We start from the raw sequence: 19,843 nt of genomic DNA on the forward strand, positions 1-19,843 counted from the left end.
CAGCGGTCCTTGTTTTTCACACGTCTGACATCAAATTAAATTTATTCACCAACTTTATATACTATTATTATTATCATTATTTATTTATTTATTATTATTGTTATTAATAACCGGTCGATGTCAAGATGCGGAGAGAAACATCTTGTACGGGAAGTTGATCATGGGGGTTTTCCTTTGGATTTATGTAACTCATATAGATTACATAAGGGCATCTTCGAGGACCGCCACTACGTATTTAAGACAAAATAGGATTCCAAATCCGAATGTTTCATTCCATACAAAAACAAAATTTATTTATTTGTCATAACCATGAATAGGAAACGAAATGCAAAGCGGAGGTAAAATGGCAATTGATTGCGTGAGCCATGACATGATGAAGAGGTTGTCCCCACCATGGCAACGTGCTTTCCCACGTGCTCCCAATCCCATCCTCTGTCTAAACACGGTCTCGAGGCTCGTAATCGCCGGCAAAAAAAAAGGACGTATATTCGTCGTCTTTTCCTTAATTCTTTTTAATTTCCAAATCTTTTACGTAAACATGTCTGCAAATTAGATGCAATATAGTTTTCACGACAAATAAAAAAATCTCGTGACCAGACCGGATCCATGGAATCCAATGGATAAAACTGTTCTTGTTAAAATTTTTTAAAAAAAATTGAATCGGTAAAATAGTGAAAACAAATTTTTAAACTTTTTACTAGACATATTTATTTTGTTATTATAATCTCCAAATTTTGTAAAATATATCATTATAATTTTCAAATTTGTTAATTATTTATTAGAAAAACCTCAATAATATTGATTTTAAACCCAGTTTAGGAATTATACTTTAACAACAAAAATCTAGGAATGATAGTGATATATTTTATAAGTTTAGAAATTATAATAACATATTTTGTAAGTTTGAGAAAAAAATTATTAGTCAAAAAATGTAAAAACTTGTTTTTTATGAATTTATAAATTTTTATGGGTTTTATTTTTTTTACGGGGGATTCGGGGAATAAATGTAAAGACAACGATTTTAATATTATTTGAATGATGTAGTAGAGAAATATTTTTATATACAATTCCGTAAACGAGTTGTCATATAAATGTCTGGGTATCGGGCTCCCACAAAAAAAAAAAAAAAAAAAAAAAAAACAATAGCAACGATACTTTAAACCATATATTTTTAAAATATATTTTTCGTTTATAATTAAATGTTTGGCTATAAGTAGTTGGGAAAGCCAACTCAACTTGTATTATGATACTCGTTCTTCATTCACACTTTCCTCCTCAGACGAAAGACATCGCCGGAAATTTGAGAAGACCAAAGATGGCGGCGGAGGAAGGGAGAGCTCCGTTGCTGTCTCCGGCGGAGGAAGGCGGAGGAGCGACGGGGAAGGTGTGGGAGGAGACGAAGAAGCTGTGGCAGGTGGTGGGTCCCGCTATATTCAGCAGAGTATCGTTGTATTCGATGCTTGTCATCACTCAGGCCTTCGCCGGCCACCTCGGCGATCTCGAGCTCGCCGCCATTTCCATCGTCCAAAACGTCATCGTAGGGTTCATCTTCGGCCTTCTGGTACGTCCGTACGTGTGTATACATATGTATGTGTAGGTGTGGTTATCTGCACTCGCTTCATTCATTTTTCTGTCTTGAATCGCTTTTCGATTAGTAGTATCTCGCTGTGTTTTGAGTGATTTTACAGACAAGTTATATGTTCTTCTTCTTCTTCTTCTTCTTCTTCTTCTTCTTCTTCTTCTTCTTCTTCTTCTTCTTCTTCTTCTTCTTCTTCTTCTTCTTCTTCATCATCATCATCATCATCATCATCATCATCATTTTAAAGGGATGTCGTCATTTTCATGTCAATAATGCTCTGTCCTGCCGCCAAGAAAACAGAGCAGTGTTGGAATAACTCAAAAGCTGGAATTCTCGAACTGAAAACAAGACCAAGTCTCGGTCAAAAAGAACGAAATTAATTAGCGTTTACTAAACTGTAGAAAAGCAGTTTTATATAATAGTTTACGTTGAATTGGGCATATAAAATACGGATCATTTAACTTATATTATGACAATAATGGACGTATACAGCTGGGGATGGCGAGTGCGTTGGAGACGTTATGCGGACAAGCCTTCGGGGCGAAGAAATATTACATGTTGGGAGTGTACATGCAACGTTCATGGATCATTCTCTTCATATTCTGCGTCTTGCTGTTGCCCATTTACTTCTTCGCGGCACCGGTCCTGAAGCTTCTCGGACAGCCAGATGACGTGGCCGAGCTCTCCGGCACGGTGGCCGTGTGGGTCATACCCCTCCACTTCGCCTTCGCCTTCAGCTTCCCCCTCCAACGCTTCCTCCAGTGTCAGCTCAAGAACTCCGTACGTGTATTCCTATGTATGTATATGTATAAACAAGGATTCTTGATAACTCATACGACTTTTATGTGAGAGCAGGTGACGGCGTGGGCTTCTGCGGTGGCGCTGGTGGTGCACGTGGGGGTGAGCTGGCTATTCGTGGGGGTTCTGAAACTTGGGGCGGCCGGCACGATGGCTACGATCAATGTCTCGTGGTGGGTCAGCGTCCTCGTCATGTACGGTTACACTGTCTCCGGCGGCTGTCCTCTGACGTGGACTGGCTTCTCCGTCGATGCTTTCGCCGGACTCTGGGAGTTCGTCAAGCTCTCGGCCTCCTCCGGCGTCATGCTCTGGTTTTATTTTAAACCTTTTTTCAATCGTTGATGTTCCTTAATTTGTCGTTTTCCGTGAGAATTAAATGAGGGTAGACAAGATCTAATGTTTTTTTGTCGGACAGCTTGGAGAATTGGTACTACCGAATCTTGATCCTCATGACTGGGAATCTCAAGAACGCCAAGATCGCCGTCGACGCCTTGTCCATTTGGTACGGTACTACTTTTCTCTTGTCCTTACCCTTTGTCTGAAAATGTGTCTTTATGCTTCCTTTTTTTTTAATTTAAAAAATGGATTATAATGGAAATGTGGAATCGGATTTGGGCAGTATGACAATCAATGGCTGGGAGATGATGATTCCTCTCGCCTTCTTCGCAGGCACCGGGTAATCTCCTTACATTGCAACAATATATATATATATATGTGCGTAGTAATTTCAAGCCTGTATATATCTCAACACATATGTACGGGACGTTGTTGTAGGGTGAGGGTGGCGAATGAACTGGGAGCGGGCAACGGGAAGGGGGCGAAATTCGCGACGATAGTATCGGTAACGCAGTCGTTAATAATCGGACTGTTCTTCTGGGTGGTCATAGTTCTTCTCCACGACCAGATCGGTTGGATTTTCTCTTCCAGTGAACCTGTCCTCTTAGCCGTCAACAAGCTCTCCATCCTCTTGGCCTTCACCGTCCTTCTCAACAGCGTCCAGCCCGTTCTCTCCGGTATGCAACCCAACAACTGTATTCATATTCGATAATTAATATCATAGGTTTGCCCTTAACATATTCTTGACGGTCCATTGAGAATCATGCATGTTATAGTAGCTAAAACACTTTGTGCAGGTGTGGCTGTTGGGTCGGGTTGGCAATCCTACGTGGCATATATAAACTTGGGATGCTACTACTGCATTGGGCTTCCACTGGGATTTGCCATGGGTTGGGTTTTCAAATACGGTGTCATGGTACGTGGAAGCCTGCATCGTATCTTATAACACATGCATGTTTTCGTTCTCATTTGCCATGTTTGGACATCGATGATGATGATGATGAATGATAGGGGATTTGGGCGGGCATGATATTTGGAGGAACCGCGATTCAGACGCTGATATTGATTATAATCACGATGAGATGTGATTGGGAAAAAGAGGTAACCCCCATTTCATTCTACATTTCTCGTGGTTATCTCCTGTGTTTGAACTTAACCATGAGATTTTTTCATTCCATGTTTCAACAGGCGCAAAGAGCGAGCGCACACGTGAACAAATGGTCCAATACCATAAAATAAAGATGGATGGATTGCCGAGATATGTATATGAAAAAAATTTCGAAGCATTATTTTTCGTAAAAGCTTCTATACCGTAACCAAATTGCATTGATACTGTATCATATATTTTGGCAAGTCGAAATCAGAATATATCTTTGTTGAGTTCCCATACTCGAGGGCCGAGTCAATGATGTGATCAAAACATGAAGCAGCCATGGTTGGTCCAATTGTGCAAATGAACATATATGACTTGCATGATCTATGAGTGTACATGGCAATGCACAAGGAGATCACAATTTCGATTTGAAATTTATACAATCAAATAAAGCCAATAAAACACAACCCGTATTGTTTTTCATTTGACTATGAACACAAACCAAGATTAAACCATTTACAACGTCCAACGATGACGTTTCCAAACTTCAAAACCGGAGCGGTTAACTGCTCAGTTGGACCGGTTCATCAAATGTTTCCCATCCCGGAAATTGAACCGGTTCATCAATTGTTCCCCAGATGGACAATTGGACCGGTTCCGGGTCATCAAATGTTTCCCACACGGGCTCAGTCATACCCGTATCCACATCTCTATAGCTCACTATCATTTTATTATCCCCAAAGACTTTACCTTTCAATTCCCTTACCACGAAACCAAAAATCTTCCACCAAAACTTTGCACCTCCAAGAAAACCCAATCATTTTTTCCTTGGTCTGTTCAAGCCTAACCAAAACCGGGCCCAACTCGTCCGAGCCGGTATAACCAAGATCCGGTTTAGTCAATCTCTCATTCAATACTTCAAGTCGTACCATGACCAATGGCATCACTGAGAAATAGTCTTGGGCCACGAGTTCTCTGATCCCGTCCACGATCTTGTTTTGGTATAACGCCGGATTTTCCGGCCTTTGACATATACATTCGAAGAAACTCACGACAAAACCGGTTTGGTGGACTAGATAACCGGTTTTGTAAGACGACACGCGGTTTTTCTCCACGGCCCTCTCTTTTGAGTAAGATGTGAAGTTTGGGAAATACCCTAAAACTCTATAAGCGGACGAGAGACAATCCAGATACCGAACGTACCTGCAGATTTGCGACCATGGAAATCAACATCCAATGAAACCCTACATGTATGTATCTATAGCTAGGTTAAACACCGAATCAGCTGAAGAAAGCATGAGGAATGAAAAGGGTACTCACCATCTAATCCATGGAGACAACTCAAGAGTCAGATGAGAGGAATGGTCTCGAAAATTATTAATTTTGAGATTGTTTCGTCCTTCCGAGTAAATGAAATGATGATCCTTGATGTAGAATTCTCTGTTTAAATTATGATCTGGTTTGATGATCTTGTGGAGGATGATGAGAGATTTGGCGGCCACGCAAGCATCTCTGGTGTCTTGTAGCCTCGACAAGACGGCGGAGACAGTTGCAGGAGCATACCGGCGGCTGCCGGAGTAGGAGATGACGGCGGCAACGCAGTCATCGGCCGGTGGCTTCGTACAGTTATGAGTGGTTGATTTCAGGAGGGCTAAGTGAAGGGACCTGGTGTTTGGTCTGAGGGCATGAACCATGCCGGCTTTGCCTTCTGAAGCTTTGTCTTTGAGTTTTCCAATGAGGCTTTTGAGTTTTGCCATTATTTGTGAGCGATAATTTCGTTTAGATGTGATTTGGGTTTCGTCTTTATCATTTTCATGTGCTTGATTTTTCAATATTTTATCCCAAAGTCGTCGTTATATATATAAAATGTATTTTTAAATGCATTTAATAAGACATTTCCGGCAAGACTTTGTCCGGTCAATCACATCCTTCTCGTACAGGAATGCATCCTTGTATCAAAATGCAAATTGGTTGGAAAAATGGTATAATGTGACAAAATTGTTATCTGACGCCGACATGATTGCATAAAAATCCTAATTGGAGGCATATTTTGGAAGTTTTTGTTTAATTTGTCAACTGTCGATTTTTGGCATCCTTATTGCCTTTTTTAAATTGTTTATGCAACTTGCATAATCTTTTTTCTCCATATTCGCATCCGATTTGTCCAAATATTTGGTCTCCAATATTACCAATTGATTTATACAGTACAAATTTGATAGATGATTAATTATAGAAAGATAATAACTTACGAATTTAAGAAAAATAAAGTGATAGTTGAAATATTAAATGCATTTAGACTATTTATATTCCACTAAAAGTCTTTGTTTATTTTAAAATATTAATTCAAAAAACGTGGTGCCATAACATATTATATAGAAAAGCAGCCCAACCCAATTCAACCTAATTAATTTGAGACTGGGTTTGGACCAACCCATTAAAATTGACAATAGCCCACTAAGTTTAATGGATCACGTGGCCCTGACTGTACACCGTGCACGTGACTCAACGGACGTCGATCACGGCATCGTTATGCAAACCGGCACGTGACTCACCGGTTAACTCAAACACGAGCTCGGCTCACCTGGCGCAACAACCAGCCGTTGATGCAATCGGCGAGGAACACGTGTCCGCATCTCGGAAGCGGCTTTAGCGTCTCGCCTTGTTCGAAATCGCTCAGGCAGATCGCGCACTCGAATCCCCCGTCCTTCCCTATCGTTTTCGCCGCCGAGGAGTAGACGAACGCCCGGAAAGCCTCTATCTCTGACGGATTCAGGCTCCGCCGCGACGCTCCGTCGCAGGAAGCGGCGTGATGGCGCTGTTTTCTTCGCGCAGGCGAATGTAGACGGAGAAGAAGACAAAGATGAGGGCGAGGAGAACGATGGCCACCGAGGGATGTACGTTATAGTAGATTTCAGGGGAGTTCGTCGGTGATACAGGCGGAGGTTGAGTTTCCGGTGGCAGTGAAACGGTGAGGAAGACGATACGACGGTTAGGGTTGAGTCCGTCACCGAGTTGAATCATGAAGTACACTGCGAGAGTGAAACGACGATTTCCGTTGTCGTATTCTTCAGAGAGCAGTAGGTTTTTTTTAATAACGGCTAGTATTGGAGATCGGACGGACTTAATTGAGCCACGTGGATTTTGAAGGAACCATCTGGAAGATTACGGAGAGTGATACTTGTCCTGTTATATGATTCGATTTTCTGTCATTTTAGAACCTTGAATTACGCTGCATTATATTATTATTATTATAATCTTTTGTTTGCATTAAGGGGTATTTTAAGTTTTTATAAAATGAGTCATTCATTAATACGGCTTAATAAAAGTGGGACGTAGATGGATACTAATGGGCCGATATGAAGCATATTTGGGCCGTTAAACTGCAGGCTTTCTTTCGTTATTAAAAAAGAAAATCCAAAACGACGCCGTTGTCTTTTAATTAAGTTCGCTGGCGATTTTTTAAGGAAATTGAACGTCGCGCCTAAATTAAAAAGCGAGAAAATGTAAAATAAGTAGCGCGAGATAAATGCACTGGTCGATTCACGTATCACGCGGATCGACATGCTTTAGGAAGATCATAACCGTTGATTGGATAATGGATCTAACGGATGAAAGCGACTGGCTGGTCCGACGACGAAATTATTCGAATTTCCATGTCTCCCTCCCCTCAGCTCGAGTATAAAACTAACCCCGCGATCCCATGTCCTCTCATCCCCGTCACAGTCTCTTCTTCTTATAGAAATCAAAGCAAGAGGAATATCTGTTCTTCGCGATCTTCTTCGGTTTTGAAATGGCTCGTACCAAGCAGACAGCGAGGAAGTCCACCGGAGGCAAGGCCCCGAGGAAGCAGCTGGCGACGAAGGCGGCGAGGAAGTCGGCTCCGGCGACCGGCGGTGTGAAGAAGCCGCACAGGTTCCGTCCGGGAACTGTGGCTCTCAGAGAGATCAGGAAGTACCAGAAGAGCACTGAGCTTCTGATCCGTAAACTGCCATTCCAGAGACTGGTTCGTGAGATTGCTCAGGATTTCAAGACGGATCTTCGTTTCCAGAGCAGCGCCGTCGCAGCTCTCCAGGAGGCGGCCGAGGCGTATCTCGTTGGGTTGTTCGAAGACACCAACCTTTGCGCGATCCATGCCAAGAGGGTCACGATTATGCCCAAGGATATCCAGCTGGCGAGGAGGATCAGAGGTGAGAGAGCTTGACGGAGGAAGACTGGTCTGGTTATTCCGTTTTTTGCTTTGTATATCTTCTGGGGTCTGGCAGGTTTCTACTTGTTCGTTAGGTATAGTTGCTCGTGCTTAAGATTACGTCTTCCAGGTGTTTGTTGAAATGCTTCAATGAATTTTTGCTTCCTTGGCATTTTGATTACATTTACATGGGATTGAATGCACTTTGAATTCAGAAATACAGCGGGGATTAATCCATTAACTTTCTTCCATTCTACATCGGTATTAAAGTAAAGAATTATACACAAAGTTTTATTTTTTTTATTTATCGATAAATGATAATTCTTACCATTGTTTGGCTCATAATTTTGAACCGGGTCTTGAACCAAATTCCACAAAGACCACACCATCTCACACGCTATCATTTCTTCCGGCCGACCTAACCGGACTCTGAACTGGGCTGTCGGGTTGGGAGAACCGGGTCTTCGATTCTTGAACTCGTCCACGACAATAACTTGACACCGAAATGGATAGGTCTCTGCAACGAGCTTCCAATGGAGACAGATCTTCTCACAGCTCCCACTCTTGCTGCTCTACAATGGTTAGCCAAATCGCTTTGTGCCCTCGAAAGGAAATTCGGGTTTCTGAATCGAATTTTTGCTTCCTTGGCATTTTGATTACATTTACATGGGATTGAATGCACTTTGAATTCAGAAATACAGCGGGGATTAATCCATTAACTTTCTTCCATTCTACATCGGTATTAAAGTAAAGAATTATACACAAAGTTTTATTTTTTTTATTTATCGATAAATGATAATTCTTACCATTGTTTGGCTCATAATTTTGAACCGGGTCTTGAACCAAATTCCACAAAGACCACACCATCTCACACGCTATCATTTCTTCCGGCCGACCTAACCGGACTCTGAACTGGGCTGTCGGGTTGGGAGAACCGGGTCTTCGATTCTTGAACTCGTCCACGACAATAACTTGACACCGAAATGGATAGGTCTCTGCAACGAGCTTCCAATGGAGACAGATCTTCTCACAGCTCCCACTCTTGCTGCTCTACAATGGTTAGCCAAATCGCTTTGTGCCCTCGAAAGGAAATTCGGGTTTCTGAATCTGGAACCCGGGAATCGATCTTTATCCTCGGTTCCATCGCCGACTTCACTTGTATTCCCGTTCCGTTCTTCACTTCTGGGTTCGTTGCTCGAGCTCGGATTATCTGAGTGATTCGTCTGGAGAGATTCAGAGACTGTCTCGTTGGCGAGTACAGGTGCACGACATAAAGGGCAGTTCTTGTGCGAGAGCAGCCAAGTGTCGATGCAATCGATGTGAAACGCGTGGCTACACTTTGGTAATAATCTCAGCAGTTCGTTTTCTTTAAATTCGTTCAAGCAGACGGAGCAATCTGTGCCGTCGATCAACCGCTCCTCTTTTTTGAATCTGAAGGCCGTGATCGAATTTATCGCCGAGCGCCGGAGACCGACAGTGGCGATGTGCCAGATATGGTGGTCGATATGTGTTCTCCAGTCTTGGCCGGAAAAATCTCTGTCTCCGTCTTCTTCTTCTTCTTGTCTGGAGGCGTCTCTGGTAGCCATGGCTTGGTTCAGCTGTGATCTCTTGATGGCGAAGTACAAGTAGGCGACGAGGCAGAGGAAGAGAAGGACGCCGCCGACAATGCAGATCATGGTGATGATGGGGAGGGTGACGCCACTCCGCTGCCAGCTGACGACATCGTCGTGATCGTACTCCGGTGATGGCGGCGGAGGCGGAGTAAATGCCCGGCAACAAGTGATGGAGAACGTGAAACCCTCTCCCGGTGGAGACCGGACGAGCATCTTTCTGTGAAGAAACGCCATGGATATAGCTCGAAAACAACTGAAAAGCCTCTGTCTGAACCCTGCTTCGATAAAATTGGGCTGAATCGAATCTACATTACAATGACTTCGAGTCTTCGATGAAACTAAGGAAGAAAAAAGAGAGAAAGATAGCAACTTTTTAGGGTGCGGAAATTTGGGACGAAATTGCGTGGTAGTGAATGTAAGTCATTAAGGAATATCACTATCTTCCAACGACTCGGGGCACTGACTTGTGTTGTGTTGTAGTTTCCTTCCATCTTCTTCCTTCTGGTCCCTTTAGAACAAAATTGTCAAACACGACATGACCCGACTTTGAAAAAAAAAAAAAAAACTTTTTGATAGACACGTTTACGCGTGCGATGAACCATATGTCTTCGATGGAAAGTTTTCATCTTTAAAAAACTGGTAATTTCCTTTGAAAATTATGATGGTCGAATCATCTGCATTTAAATTTCGATGATAGATCGATGCAGGACAGCAAGAACATAGGGATATCATGAGAATATCGAGTATAGGGTTACTTTGTTTTTTCACATTTAATCAATCAATTGCCTGATTATTTATCGTTGATAAGGAACCCATCAACCAAAACTCCTACATTTTTTTTTAATGTAATTTAAGATCTCAAAGCGTATCTCGTATCTCTCCTCTTTCTCGTGGGCTTTCCACTTATATGGGAATAATATGGCAATGATAACTCACACACAGTTTTGGTCCAACAATAATCATAAGATTTTAAAAATTCTTCTAAGATTGGTTTAATCAGTAACAATTTTATAATATATATATATATATACACACGCACTTCAAACGAAAAAAATATATATAAATGTTGCACTATATAGTTGTTGTATGTATATAACATCGTTGGGCTTTCTATATTTTTGTGTTTGTCTTCCAAGAAAGAATGCATGATTCTTCAAAAAATCATGGGTTCCATACAATTCTCCGGTGATTCTATTATTACTTTTTGAGTGGTTTACTTTTTTTACGTAAATTCGGATAATTTATCACCGTATTTGAAGGTTGTGGCTAAGTTTCCGCCGTTATAAAAAAAACTTTATTTTCTCTTCTTCCCCTCCCTTTTCTCATCTTTGCTTTTTAATGCTTTCCGATTTCAATTTTTTTATTTTTTTTATTTACATTTGCCATCAATTCCAAACAAATCACAATTATTAGATTCCCTTATAACAGTTATTGCTTAACCCTAGGACCTAACATCTAAAGCAGCAACCTTTTCTAGGGGGCTCACATTGAGATATATTAGATTCTTTCTCCCCTTTTATCCATTCTTAATATATATATTTTATCCACAATTATTCGATATGATATTATTATTTAGATCCATCAACGATATTAAAATGCAGGTGAATCGTGGGAAAAAAAATAATGGTTGATATAAACTGTATTTTAATATATAACTGTACCTACCGATATTGTTTAATATTTTTTTATATCTACTGTATTATGTATATATATATATAATTATCTTGCGGTGAAAAAGTCAGCCATCCCATTCAAATCTGTTCCCTTACCCGTAACCCAATCTTTTTTTAATCTTGTGGGTTTCCTTTGCACACGTCACACTTGTCTCCTTCATAAATACCTCGTATATATATGTATATATACATGTATGTACAAACGATTTTCACATGATATATATTGATAACCAAACTTTCATATTTCTCGTTGGTTATCTTACTTCAAACTTGGGTTTTATATAAGGAATTTCAGTTCGAATTTATATTTTTTATAGACTTAATATCTTAATTGTAATTTAAATCGTGATGTCATGTGTACGAATGAAGTTTGAATTCGATTTTTTTTTTTGTAAAAGCATAACTCAAAATCCATATATAGAATGAAATTTTGATGAAGCCCATAATAAACATGTCAGAGGATAATGTCACGACCATATGAAATTTATGAAAAGGGGTTTTGCAATTTCAACTCCTTCAATTTTTTCATGAATTAATTTGAGAAATTGACACTACGCAGAGATAACCAGCCGAAAGACAGGCCCATATATAAATATATACAAGTCTTCCATAAACATAGCAAATTAATTTTCGTACCCAACCAACTGGACCGACCTATATTAGATATTTATATATAGATATGGATCTAGACATATATATATATATATTAACGCGATATATATCTATGTATATGATTATATAAATTACGGGTTGGTACGCTGTATTAATTATGCTCTCATCCATTGAACAAGACATTTGAAGAAAAATTTACAACAGGCGATCCTTTTGTGATTTTTATTCTAATTTTACGTAAATTTTCCATTTTTATAACATTAAAACTTTATAGGATATCTCCTGCGAATAAAACTGGTTTGAGATGAGTTTAAAAAAAAAACAACATAGATACTATTAATATAACATATATAAAGATGTGTTCTTTTAAAGAATCTCTATAACCAATAGGATTTTCAAATTACACTTTCTGATTAATTTTATACTCCCAATGTTTATATTTTCTAGATAGTAAAATTCCAGATTTGTTTATACAATTATTTTCTTAATAAAATAAATCCAATAAAGATGACCATTTTTAAAAATAAATATTTAAATTATTGCCTCGAGATCAATTTGCTACCGGCTTGAGCCGAGCCGAGCCGAGCCTTAAGTCCATTCGTTCGAATATTACGAGAACAACCGTCTACAGCCGATCAAAAAACTCCATATTCCTTTTTTTTTTAATTTACTATAATAGGAATTACCATTAATTAGAAAAAAAACTTTTTTTTTCCATCTTGCATATGTACATTGAACATTTTTATTATGAATGCCAATTTAATGATAAAGCCAAGCGACGTATGAGGAATTATAGTGTTATGTACGACGGTCTACGTGTTATTATAAAGTTTTTGTCTTTTAATTAGTTAATACACTCGTCTCTAGGGGTGGACGTTTCGGAAAACGGTTCGGGTTCGGGACAGAATGGATCGGTTCGGTTCTTTCGGTTTTACAAAAATAGGTACCAATCGGGGTTTTTATTGTATTCGGTACGGTTCGGTTTCGGTATCGATTCGGTTCAGTTTCGGAAAAATTCGGTTTTCTAAAAATGATACCGTTCGGAAAATAACAGCGATTTCGGATCGAGAAAAATACCGTTTTAACGGTTCGGTTCAGTCCGGTTCCGAAGAACAGCCTACTCGTCTCTTTGTGAGGGGAATTATGCCGCTTTTTTAATATATTATCTAATTTGATCAGGATGAAGATTCAAACCGATTACTTCTCCAAAATTACCACGATCTAGAAAACACAAATTCACTTGGTCCCTTCGATTATATATCATATTTGTATTTCTATATACAAATATGATAATATCTTTTACGATTAAAGGTTGGGTTATTTCATATCAAATATATTGAAATTACTCGAGATTTTGTCACCGTGTATTTCTCCCACGGCTAAGCAGCCGTGGTCTTATATATTTAAATCCAGGAAGAAACTGTGAGGCCATCTCTCTCTCTCTCTCTCTCTCTCTCTTCCTCTCTCCTCCATCGGCTAAAAAAGATCTGAATTCCGTGGGAAAAATATGATCTTGAAAAGATGATGTTTTTCTTGGTGGGTTTTTGGTAGAATCTACTGGGTATTACTTGTTTTCCTCAGCTTCAAGATCTTGATGGATTAAGACCCAGAGGAGTTAAGGATCCCTTCTTAATGGCTGTGAAGATGTGTGTTTTTCTAGCAACAATTCAAACAACAGGACCATCTGTCTGGTCGTAGTTTGGTTCCCCCAATATCCAAACAGAGCCTTATAATCCTTCGGAGGAAGTTGACAGAAACAAGATGAAGAGATCATTCGGAGGCTCAGATTCTCTCGGTGTTTTCATGTCCGTCTGCACAACCACAGGAGGTGAAAAAACTTCTAGCATACGTTTATATATTTGATCATTCCCAATTTAACTGTCTGGCAATCATCGTGGCCAGACGAGCAAATGATAAGCCCGAGATCATGCACGAACTTCCTGTACTTCCCGGCGATGGCGGAAGAGGAGGAGGAGGGGTGCCACGTGGCGGCGGGGGAGGGGGAGAAGAAGAGGAGGCTAAGCGTGGAACAAGTAAAAGCGCTGGAGAAGAACTTCGAGATAGAGAACAAGCTCGAGCCGGAGAGGAAGGTGAGGTTGGCCATGGAGTTGGGGCTGCAGCCGAGACAGGTGGCCATATGGTTCCAGAACCGCCGTGCCCGTTGGAAGACTAAACAGCTCGAGCGCGACTTTCTCCTTCTCAAGTCCAACTTCGATTCCCTCAAACGCAACCGCGACGCTCTCCAACGCGACAACGACTCCCTCCTTCATCAGGTCCTTCCTTATAATAATCACACGCTTTTGAAAAAAATGTTAACTCTTTAATTGTAAATATTTAGATACAGTCTATTAGAATCTGAGACTGCGAAAGTTGAGTTAATTTTAGTACATACATACATACATACATACATACATACATACATACATACATACATACATACATATATACGTATATACATGTGAGTGCAGACAATGCCATGTTACGTGCAATGAAAAAAGAAACATATTTATTGAGACCACGACTCACGTTTGCGTATTAAACGGTAAGGTAACAACAATGCACGTTTGTGTATTTTTTTCACAGTTAAAGGAGCTGAGAGCACAACTCAACATAGAAGGGACCGTGAGGGAGGGAGAAGAAGCCGCACCGCCTCCGCCGGCGACGGACAACGATGTTCCGGAGGTGAGCCACCGTGAGCCTCCGCCTCCGCCGCCACTGACGGCGGAGATAGAGTACGATATGTTCGATATTTTCCCAGGAGCCGAAAGCTTCAAGGACGGTCCGGCCGACAGCAGCGGATCCAGCGCCGTCCTGAGCGAGGAATGCCACAGCTCCACCACGGCGGCGGCGGAGATGACGTTGGGGTGTTTTGGTAATTTCGTGAAGATGGAAGAGCATGGAGATCTTTTCACCGGAGAGGAGGCTTGCAAGTTGTTCGCCGACGACGAACAGTGGTATTGCTCCGATCAGTGAAAAGTCGTGAGAAAGGAGGAGAAATTTAGGGGTATCTATGACATTTTTAGAAAACTTTGGGGTCGATATAGAATATATAAATGTTACGGGTCTGAAATGAAATGGGAGGAAGCGGAGGGTAATACCGGAAGAGAGAATTCGATCCCGAGGGGGATCACGTGTGGCTTTATGTGAGAATTCGCACGTGTGGCGGTAAATCCAAAAAAGTTTCTCCCTAACCTCAAAAAAGACGGAAAAAAAAGGCTGAAATAATTAACTTTGAAAAAAAAATGTCACTGAGAAATTATTTAAAAAATTTATAAACCCAATTTTATCTTGTTTATTCGTCTTACCTACTTTATTTAGTAATCACATGTGAATTTTAATGGTATTTGGATATACCGTAGCTTATAATTAGTTCGTATATCTTATTGGAAAAATATCATAGTTTGCGATAAAAAAAAATTTAAAATAGATATAACCAGACATGTGATGGTGCATTGAATATGCCCAATTCTTCAAAAAAAATCCCAAAGGGCATTTATTTAATGACACGATGTTATGTGTACAAGCTTTTCCACGGGTTAGCCGTTGCTTTCACTTGATCATTAAAAAAAATATAAAACAAAAACGTTTAATTTTTTTATATATAATTACGCACAACAAATCTAAAACGATAGCACTCGAACTCAAAAGTTTATAATTATCTGCGTAGAATATATATATATATATATATATATATATATATATATAATATTGAAAACTTATAATGAGAAAATAAATATATATTTAAAAAGATTTAAATTGATTAGAAATAATTATAAAAATGATTGAAAGAAATTAAAGATATAAAATTAATTAACAAATAATGATAATTATGTCAATTATCTCTTAATTTATTTATTTTTATTATATAATATTTATTTATAAATTTCTTTCTTTAATTATATTTTATTGTTTTTTATAAATAGATGAATTATTTTTATTGTAAAACAACATAGATGTAATAATAAAAGTGTTTTTGTTTTAGTTTTTTTTTTTAATTTTCACATTTTATTTTTAATACGATATTCATAAGTGACAAAAAAAAATCATGATAATCTATTTTTTTTTTGTCTTTTACTCAAAATAAATATTTTGTCATTTACAGCTTAATCATACATCACCAATAGAAAAATATAGAATATAATTATGATTTCCCTTAATTTAATGTATGTAGAACATTTTAAGTTTATGAAATAGGATCGATCTTTAATCCTTATGATATAATGCTCTAATGTTCAATCAGTGACGTTTGTGTGCAATATTTTGATAAATAAAGTCGCAGCGTTAATATCCATGAAATCATCTCATAATAATTTTAATAACGGTGTAAATTTGGTTAAGAAAAAACTTATATATATATATATATAAAAAGGAAAAGTGAGACAAGAGGAAGTGGGGAAATACACAGTTGGATTGGGATTCTGTGTGTGAGTTTCAGAAATTCTGAAGCTCTGTTTCCATATGTTTTTTTTTACCTTTTTTTTTTATAAAAATTTTAGCACGCAACTGTACGTATCCATCCTACACTACACGTATACAGTGATGATATGATATGACATTATCGACGTATATATTATATCAGATAAATTTATTCTTAATATTTAAATTAGTATATAAATTAAATATATTACCGTTTCAAAAATAATGTAAAACAATTATATAACATCACCAAAACAACTAAACGGTTTAGTTTTTTACATTTATTTAATTTTTTTTTATTATAAATCTTATAATGAACATTTTTATAAAATCATAAACCTTAGCTTAAGGTTTTTTTCTTATAAATCTTATAATGAAATTTTTTATATTTGCCCTGTGAATGTTTTTTTTTCCATAATATTACATATATTTATGTTAATAAGACACTCGTTTGTTTTCTTCGTACAAAATTATATTATTATTTATTGTATATTTGGTTTAAACAACAAAATCAAATCGTAACAACTTTTAAAATCGCAAGAGCATATTCTTTCACACAAATTATTTTTAAATAAAATATATATATATATATATATATATATATGCTGGTTTAGGACAAGGCCAAAAGCCATGGGGCCATGACCAGTGTTGCGCTTTCTCTTTCATACGCACAGGGACAGTGGTGGAGAGACATGTGAATGTGGGTCCCTGCGACACGTCATTCTCGCGCGCGCGGTCACATCACCCTTCTTAATACTTCACATTACCCCTTACATATCCCTTCATGTTCATGTGCTTCTTCTCCTTTTTCAGTTTCAATTTCACTTTTTCTTTTTTTTAAAAAATCACCCTTTAATTGCGCACATGTCAAATAATAGTGTAATTTCTCATTTCACCGCCGTCAAAAAAGAACGCCGATACGGGCTATGCGCTTGGTACGATCGATGTGATGATATTCATTAATCTCTAAATTTCGCGATGATTAATTCGTGCGTTTTGTAAGGAAATTGTGAAAGATTAGGGAAAATGGTGATATGGTCTAACATATATTTCGCAATTATAATAATATCTGTTTTATTTTAAAAAAATGGCCCTCTATTTCGACGTCTACGGATATGGTCTAAAATCATTAGAAAATATGGTGATTATAGCCTAATTAATATATAAAAAAAAAAGTAAATGTTCCTTGCAGAAAGCCCTACCGGTCGTCGCGTAATCAGATAATTAAATTATTCCTAGAGATAAAAAAATAAAAAAATAAAAATAAAGTTATAATTTGGGTCGAGCATTTTGTGAAATGCCAACTTGATGCAATGATGCTACCCCAAATCCGAACCATGCATGTGCATTCGTAATGCATCGCATCGATGCTTCTTATAACGGGCCGAATGTTGGGGCCCATATAAAAGAGACCCACATTCCCTACCCCGGCCCGGCCCGTTTACCTTTTTCGTCGGTCAAGTTTGAATCTTCCTGCCACGTAAGCAGAACCCTTCCGCCCCAAGAAAGAATCTGACTTACACGCCTTTGTTCAGCCATGATATGATCGACTCCGTCGGCTCGGCTCGGCTCGACTAGAGTTGTTGTAAATTGTAATCTTAAAAAATAAAAGCCAATAATTGCGGTATTATTCTTTTTTTCACCATGATATTTATGATATTACCTTATTAGTTTATAGCATTTATTTACCACTGCAAGGTATCTATGCATGATGCTATGTGTAATTTATTATAATAGTCTCGTAGGATAACATGAGCCTAGTCATTATATAATATATATTATAGAAATTATGTTTATTCCTTGGTTTTATGCAATTTTAAAATGTTTAAAAATAATTAAACCAATATTAGCGTACTTGATTGGGTGTTGATTAATAGCATATACGGTCAGTATCTTTGAATATCAGATGATTCGAGTTCGAGCTAAGGAAACATTTATCTAAAAATTGAATGATTTTATTGTTTTATATTTTAATATAATAATGTAATTGAAAAAACATTTAAACTATTATTCAAGCAACAAGGGGTGGTGGCGCAGTTGGCTAGCGCGTAGGTCTCATAGCTACTGAGTGATCCTGAGGTCGAGAGTTCGAGCCTCTCTCACCCCAATTTGTTTTCCCATTTTTCTTTAATGTTGTTGGGCCTTATGGGCCTTATATATTTGAAAGCCCACATATTTTTCTATTTGCCCTTTGATAAATTGCATGTTATGTTACCACACCATTCATCGGCCCTTTTGTAGTTATTCACTTTTTGAAATAACCTCTAATTTTAAAATTTTATTTGTAACAACTAACGATCATTCATTATTGTAGGATTTTTACTGTTACTGTTATGTTGGTGCCTGACAAAACGCGCTAGTACAGTTACTCTCGAATAGAAACATTAAATATCTCGTAGTGGAAGATTTAAGACATGAATTTGTTTTTGTCCAATCAAAGAAGTTAAGTACGAAATTACCCATATCACCAGTTTAATCCTGCTTTCGGACGTAGTCATATTATAAATTTCTTATGATGATAATGTTAAATATAATTCTAATTAAATAAAATAATTTCATATATCAATACGTTCCAAAGCGACAAATTTAGGAATTTATCGTTATTTTAAATTAAGTTGGATTGAGGATTAAGAAATTAGGGGATCTTAAACCGACGAACATTTGAAAAATAAACCCACGGGTTCTAGATGTCTGGCTTTTTCCATAAAATAATGGTCGCCTTTTTAGACTACAACCCCCACGTGTGCACGCAATCATAATAATAATAATATAATGAGACGTCTCGAGTTCATCCCACGCGCTACGCTGCACGTGGGAACTTCCAGCTGCCACGTCACCTTCAGGTAGACCTAACACACGTGTGGATCCCATTCTCTATGACTTTTAATCAGAGCCGTCCATCACCATCACGACCATTCCCCCTTTTACCCTTTGCGTTAACACGGCGAGGCTATGCCCTACTCCTTTGTGGAAATCGCTGTCACCTTTAGCCTTGACTTTATGAATCATCTTGGAAATATCGGCTACACATATATGCGTATATATGTAATGAATGCATCACATACCCACACGTGTGCGTCTCTCTCTCTGTGTATATATATATGTATATAATGGACGTATCAGAATGAAAGGAAGAAGAGGGAAAATGGAATGCAGAAAACACAACCACCGAAGCGAGCAAGGGGTATGCCCTTGTTGCTTACGTGATAAGCTTTCTCGGTTACCCTTCTACGTCCAGACACGATCTCCGTCGTCTTCATCCCCTGTCTCTCCCGCGCCGGCGATGTCACTCGCGGCCGTCAACATCCATCAGCGCTCCGGTTCCATGTCTTTCGCACTCAGAGAGGCTCTCACCGATTTCCATGGCTCGGGGCTCAAGAAGAGCAGATCCATGGCTTTTCCTGCCAGAGATCATACGAAGACGATGACAAAGAAGAAGAAGTCGACGGCGGCGGCGAAGAAGTTAGGGTTTTGGACAAAGCTGCTTCCTTTCAGAGGGAAAGCTGCTGGTTCTGACGGAGGATTGTTGCAAACGCG

At 38.6% G+C, this 19,843-nt stretch overlaps 5 protein-coding genes and 1 non-coding gene across 7 annotated transcripts; 4 read left to right on the top strand and 2 right to left on the bottom strand.

The window, feature by feature from the left end:
* The first annotated feature begins 1,170 nt into the window (after positions 1-1,170).
* LOC104798776 (protein DETOXIFICATION 27-like) lies at positions 1,171-4,102 on the top strand. 2 transcript variants are annotated; one of them, XM_010520975.2, is made up of 9 exons: positions 1,178-1,561; positions 2,072-2,359; positions 2,435-2,688; positions 2,793-2,879; positions 2,997-3,053; positions 3,152-3,390; positions 3,511-3,629; positions 3,725-3,814; positions 3,902-4,102. In XM_010520975.2, exons 1-9 carry the CDS (start codon positions 1,244-1,246, stop codon positions 3,950-3,952), a joined length of 1,503 nt encoding a protein of 500 aa, XP_010519277.1. In that variant the 5' UTR covers positions 1,178-1,243; the 3' UTR covers positions 3,953-4,102. The 2 variants fall into 2 exon arrangements, with proteins under 2 accessions (XP_010519285.1, XP_010519277.1); XM_010520983.2 differs by lacking the exons at positions 3,725-3,814; positions 3,902-4,102 and having other exon boundaries at positions 1,171-1,561; positions 3,438-3,529.
* A 161-nt stretch (positions 4,103-4,263) lies between these two features.
* Positions 4,264-5,614, bottom strand: LOC104798791 (putative clathrin assembly protein At5g10410). The gene is made up of 2 exons (XM_010520994.1): positions 5,127-5,614; positions 4,264-5,009 (listed from the first exon to the last, which is right to left on the bottom strand). Exons 1-2 carry the CDS (start codon positions 5,561-5,563, stop codon positions 4,553-4,555), a joined length of 894 nt encoding a protein of 297 aa, XP_010519296.1. The 5' UTR covers positions 5,564-5,614; the 3' UTR covers positions 4,264-4,552.
* A 1,894-nt stretch (positions 5,615-7,508) lies between these two features.
* Positions 7,509-8,175, top strand: LOC104798809 (histone H3.2). Its single transcript, XM_010521017.2, is given in 2 exon segments — positions 7,509-8,001; positions 8,003-8,175. Coding segments are annotated over 2 exon segments (510 nt in total). The 5' UTR covers positions 7,509-7,596; the 3' UTR covers positions 8,108-8,175.
* A 37-nt stretch (positions 8,176-8,212) lies between these two features.
* LOC104798800 (E3 ubiquitin-protein ligase RING1) lies at positions 8,213-10,071 on the bottom strand. The gene is made up of 2 exons (XM_010521006.2): positions 9,073-10,071; positions 8,213-8,594 (listed from the first exon to the last, which is right to left on the bottom strand). Exons 1-2 carry the CDS (start codon positions 9,837-9,839, stop codon positions 8,411-8,413), a joined length of 951 nt encoding a protein of 316 aa, XP_010519308.1. The 5' UTR covers positions 9,840-10,071; the 3' UTR covers positions 8,213-8,410.
* A 3,248-nt stretch (positions 10,072-13,319) lies between these two features.
* LOC104798818 (homeobox-leucine zipper protein ATHB-5) lies at positions 13,320-15,081 on the top strand. The gene is made up of 3 exons (XM_010521024.2): positions 13,320-13,718; positions 13,793-14,163; positions 14,474-15,081. The coding sequence occupies exons 1-3, from the start codon at positions 13,652-13,654 to the stop codon at positions 14,861-14,863; spliced, it is 828 nt and encodes a 275-aa protein (XP_010519326.1). The 5' UTR covers positions 13,320-13,651; the 3' UTR covers positions 14,864-15,081.
* Positions 15,082-18,328: 3,247 nt separating this feature from the next.
* On the top strand, positions 18,329-18,413 carry TRNAM-CAU. Its single transcript is given in 2 exon segments — positions 18,329-18,366; positions 18,378-18,413. It is a non-coding gene; the product is annotated as a tRNA-Met (tRNA).
* Positions 18,414-19,843: the final 1,430 nt, after the last annotated feature.

The sequence above is a fragment of the Tarenaya hassleriana genome, unplaced genomic scaffold (assembly GCF_000463585.1).
Source record: "Tarenaya hassleriana unplaced genomic scaffold, ASM46358v1 Cleome10, whole genome shotgun sequence".
NCBI classification, from domain to species: Eukaryota; Viridiplantae; Streptophyta; class Magnoliopsida; order Brassicales; family Cleomaceae; genus Tarenaya; species Tarenaya hassleriana.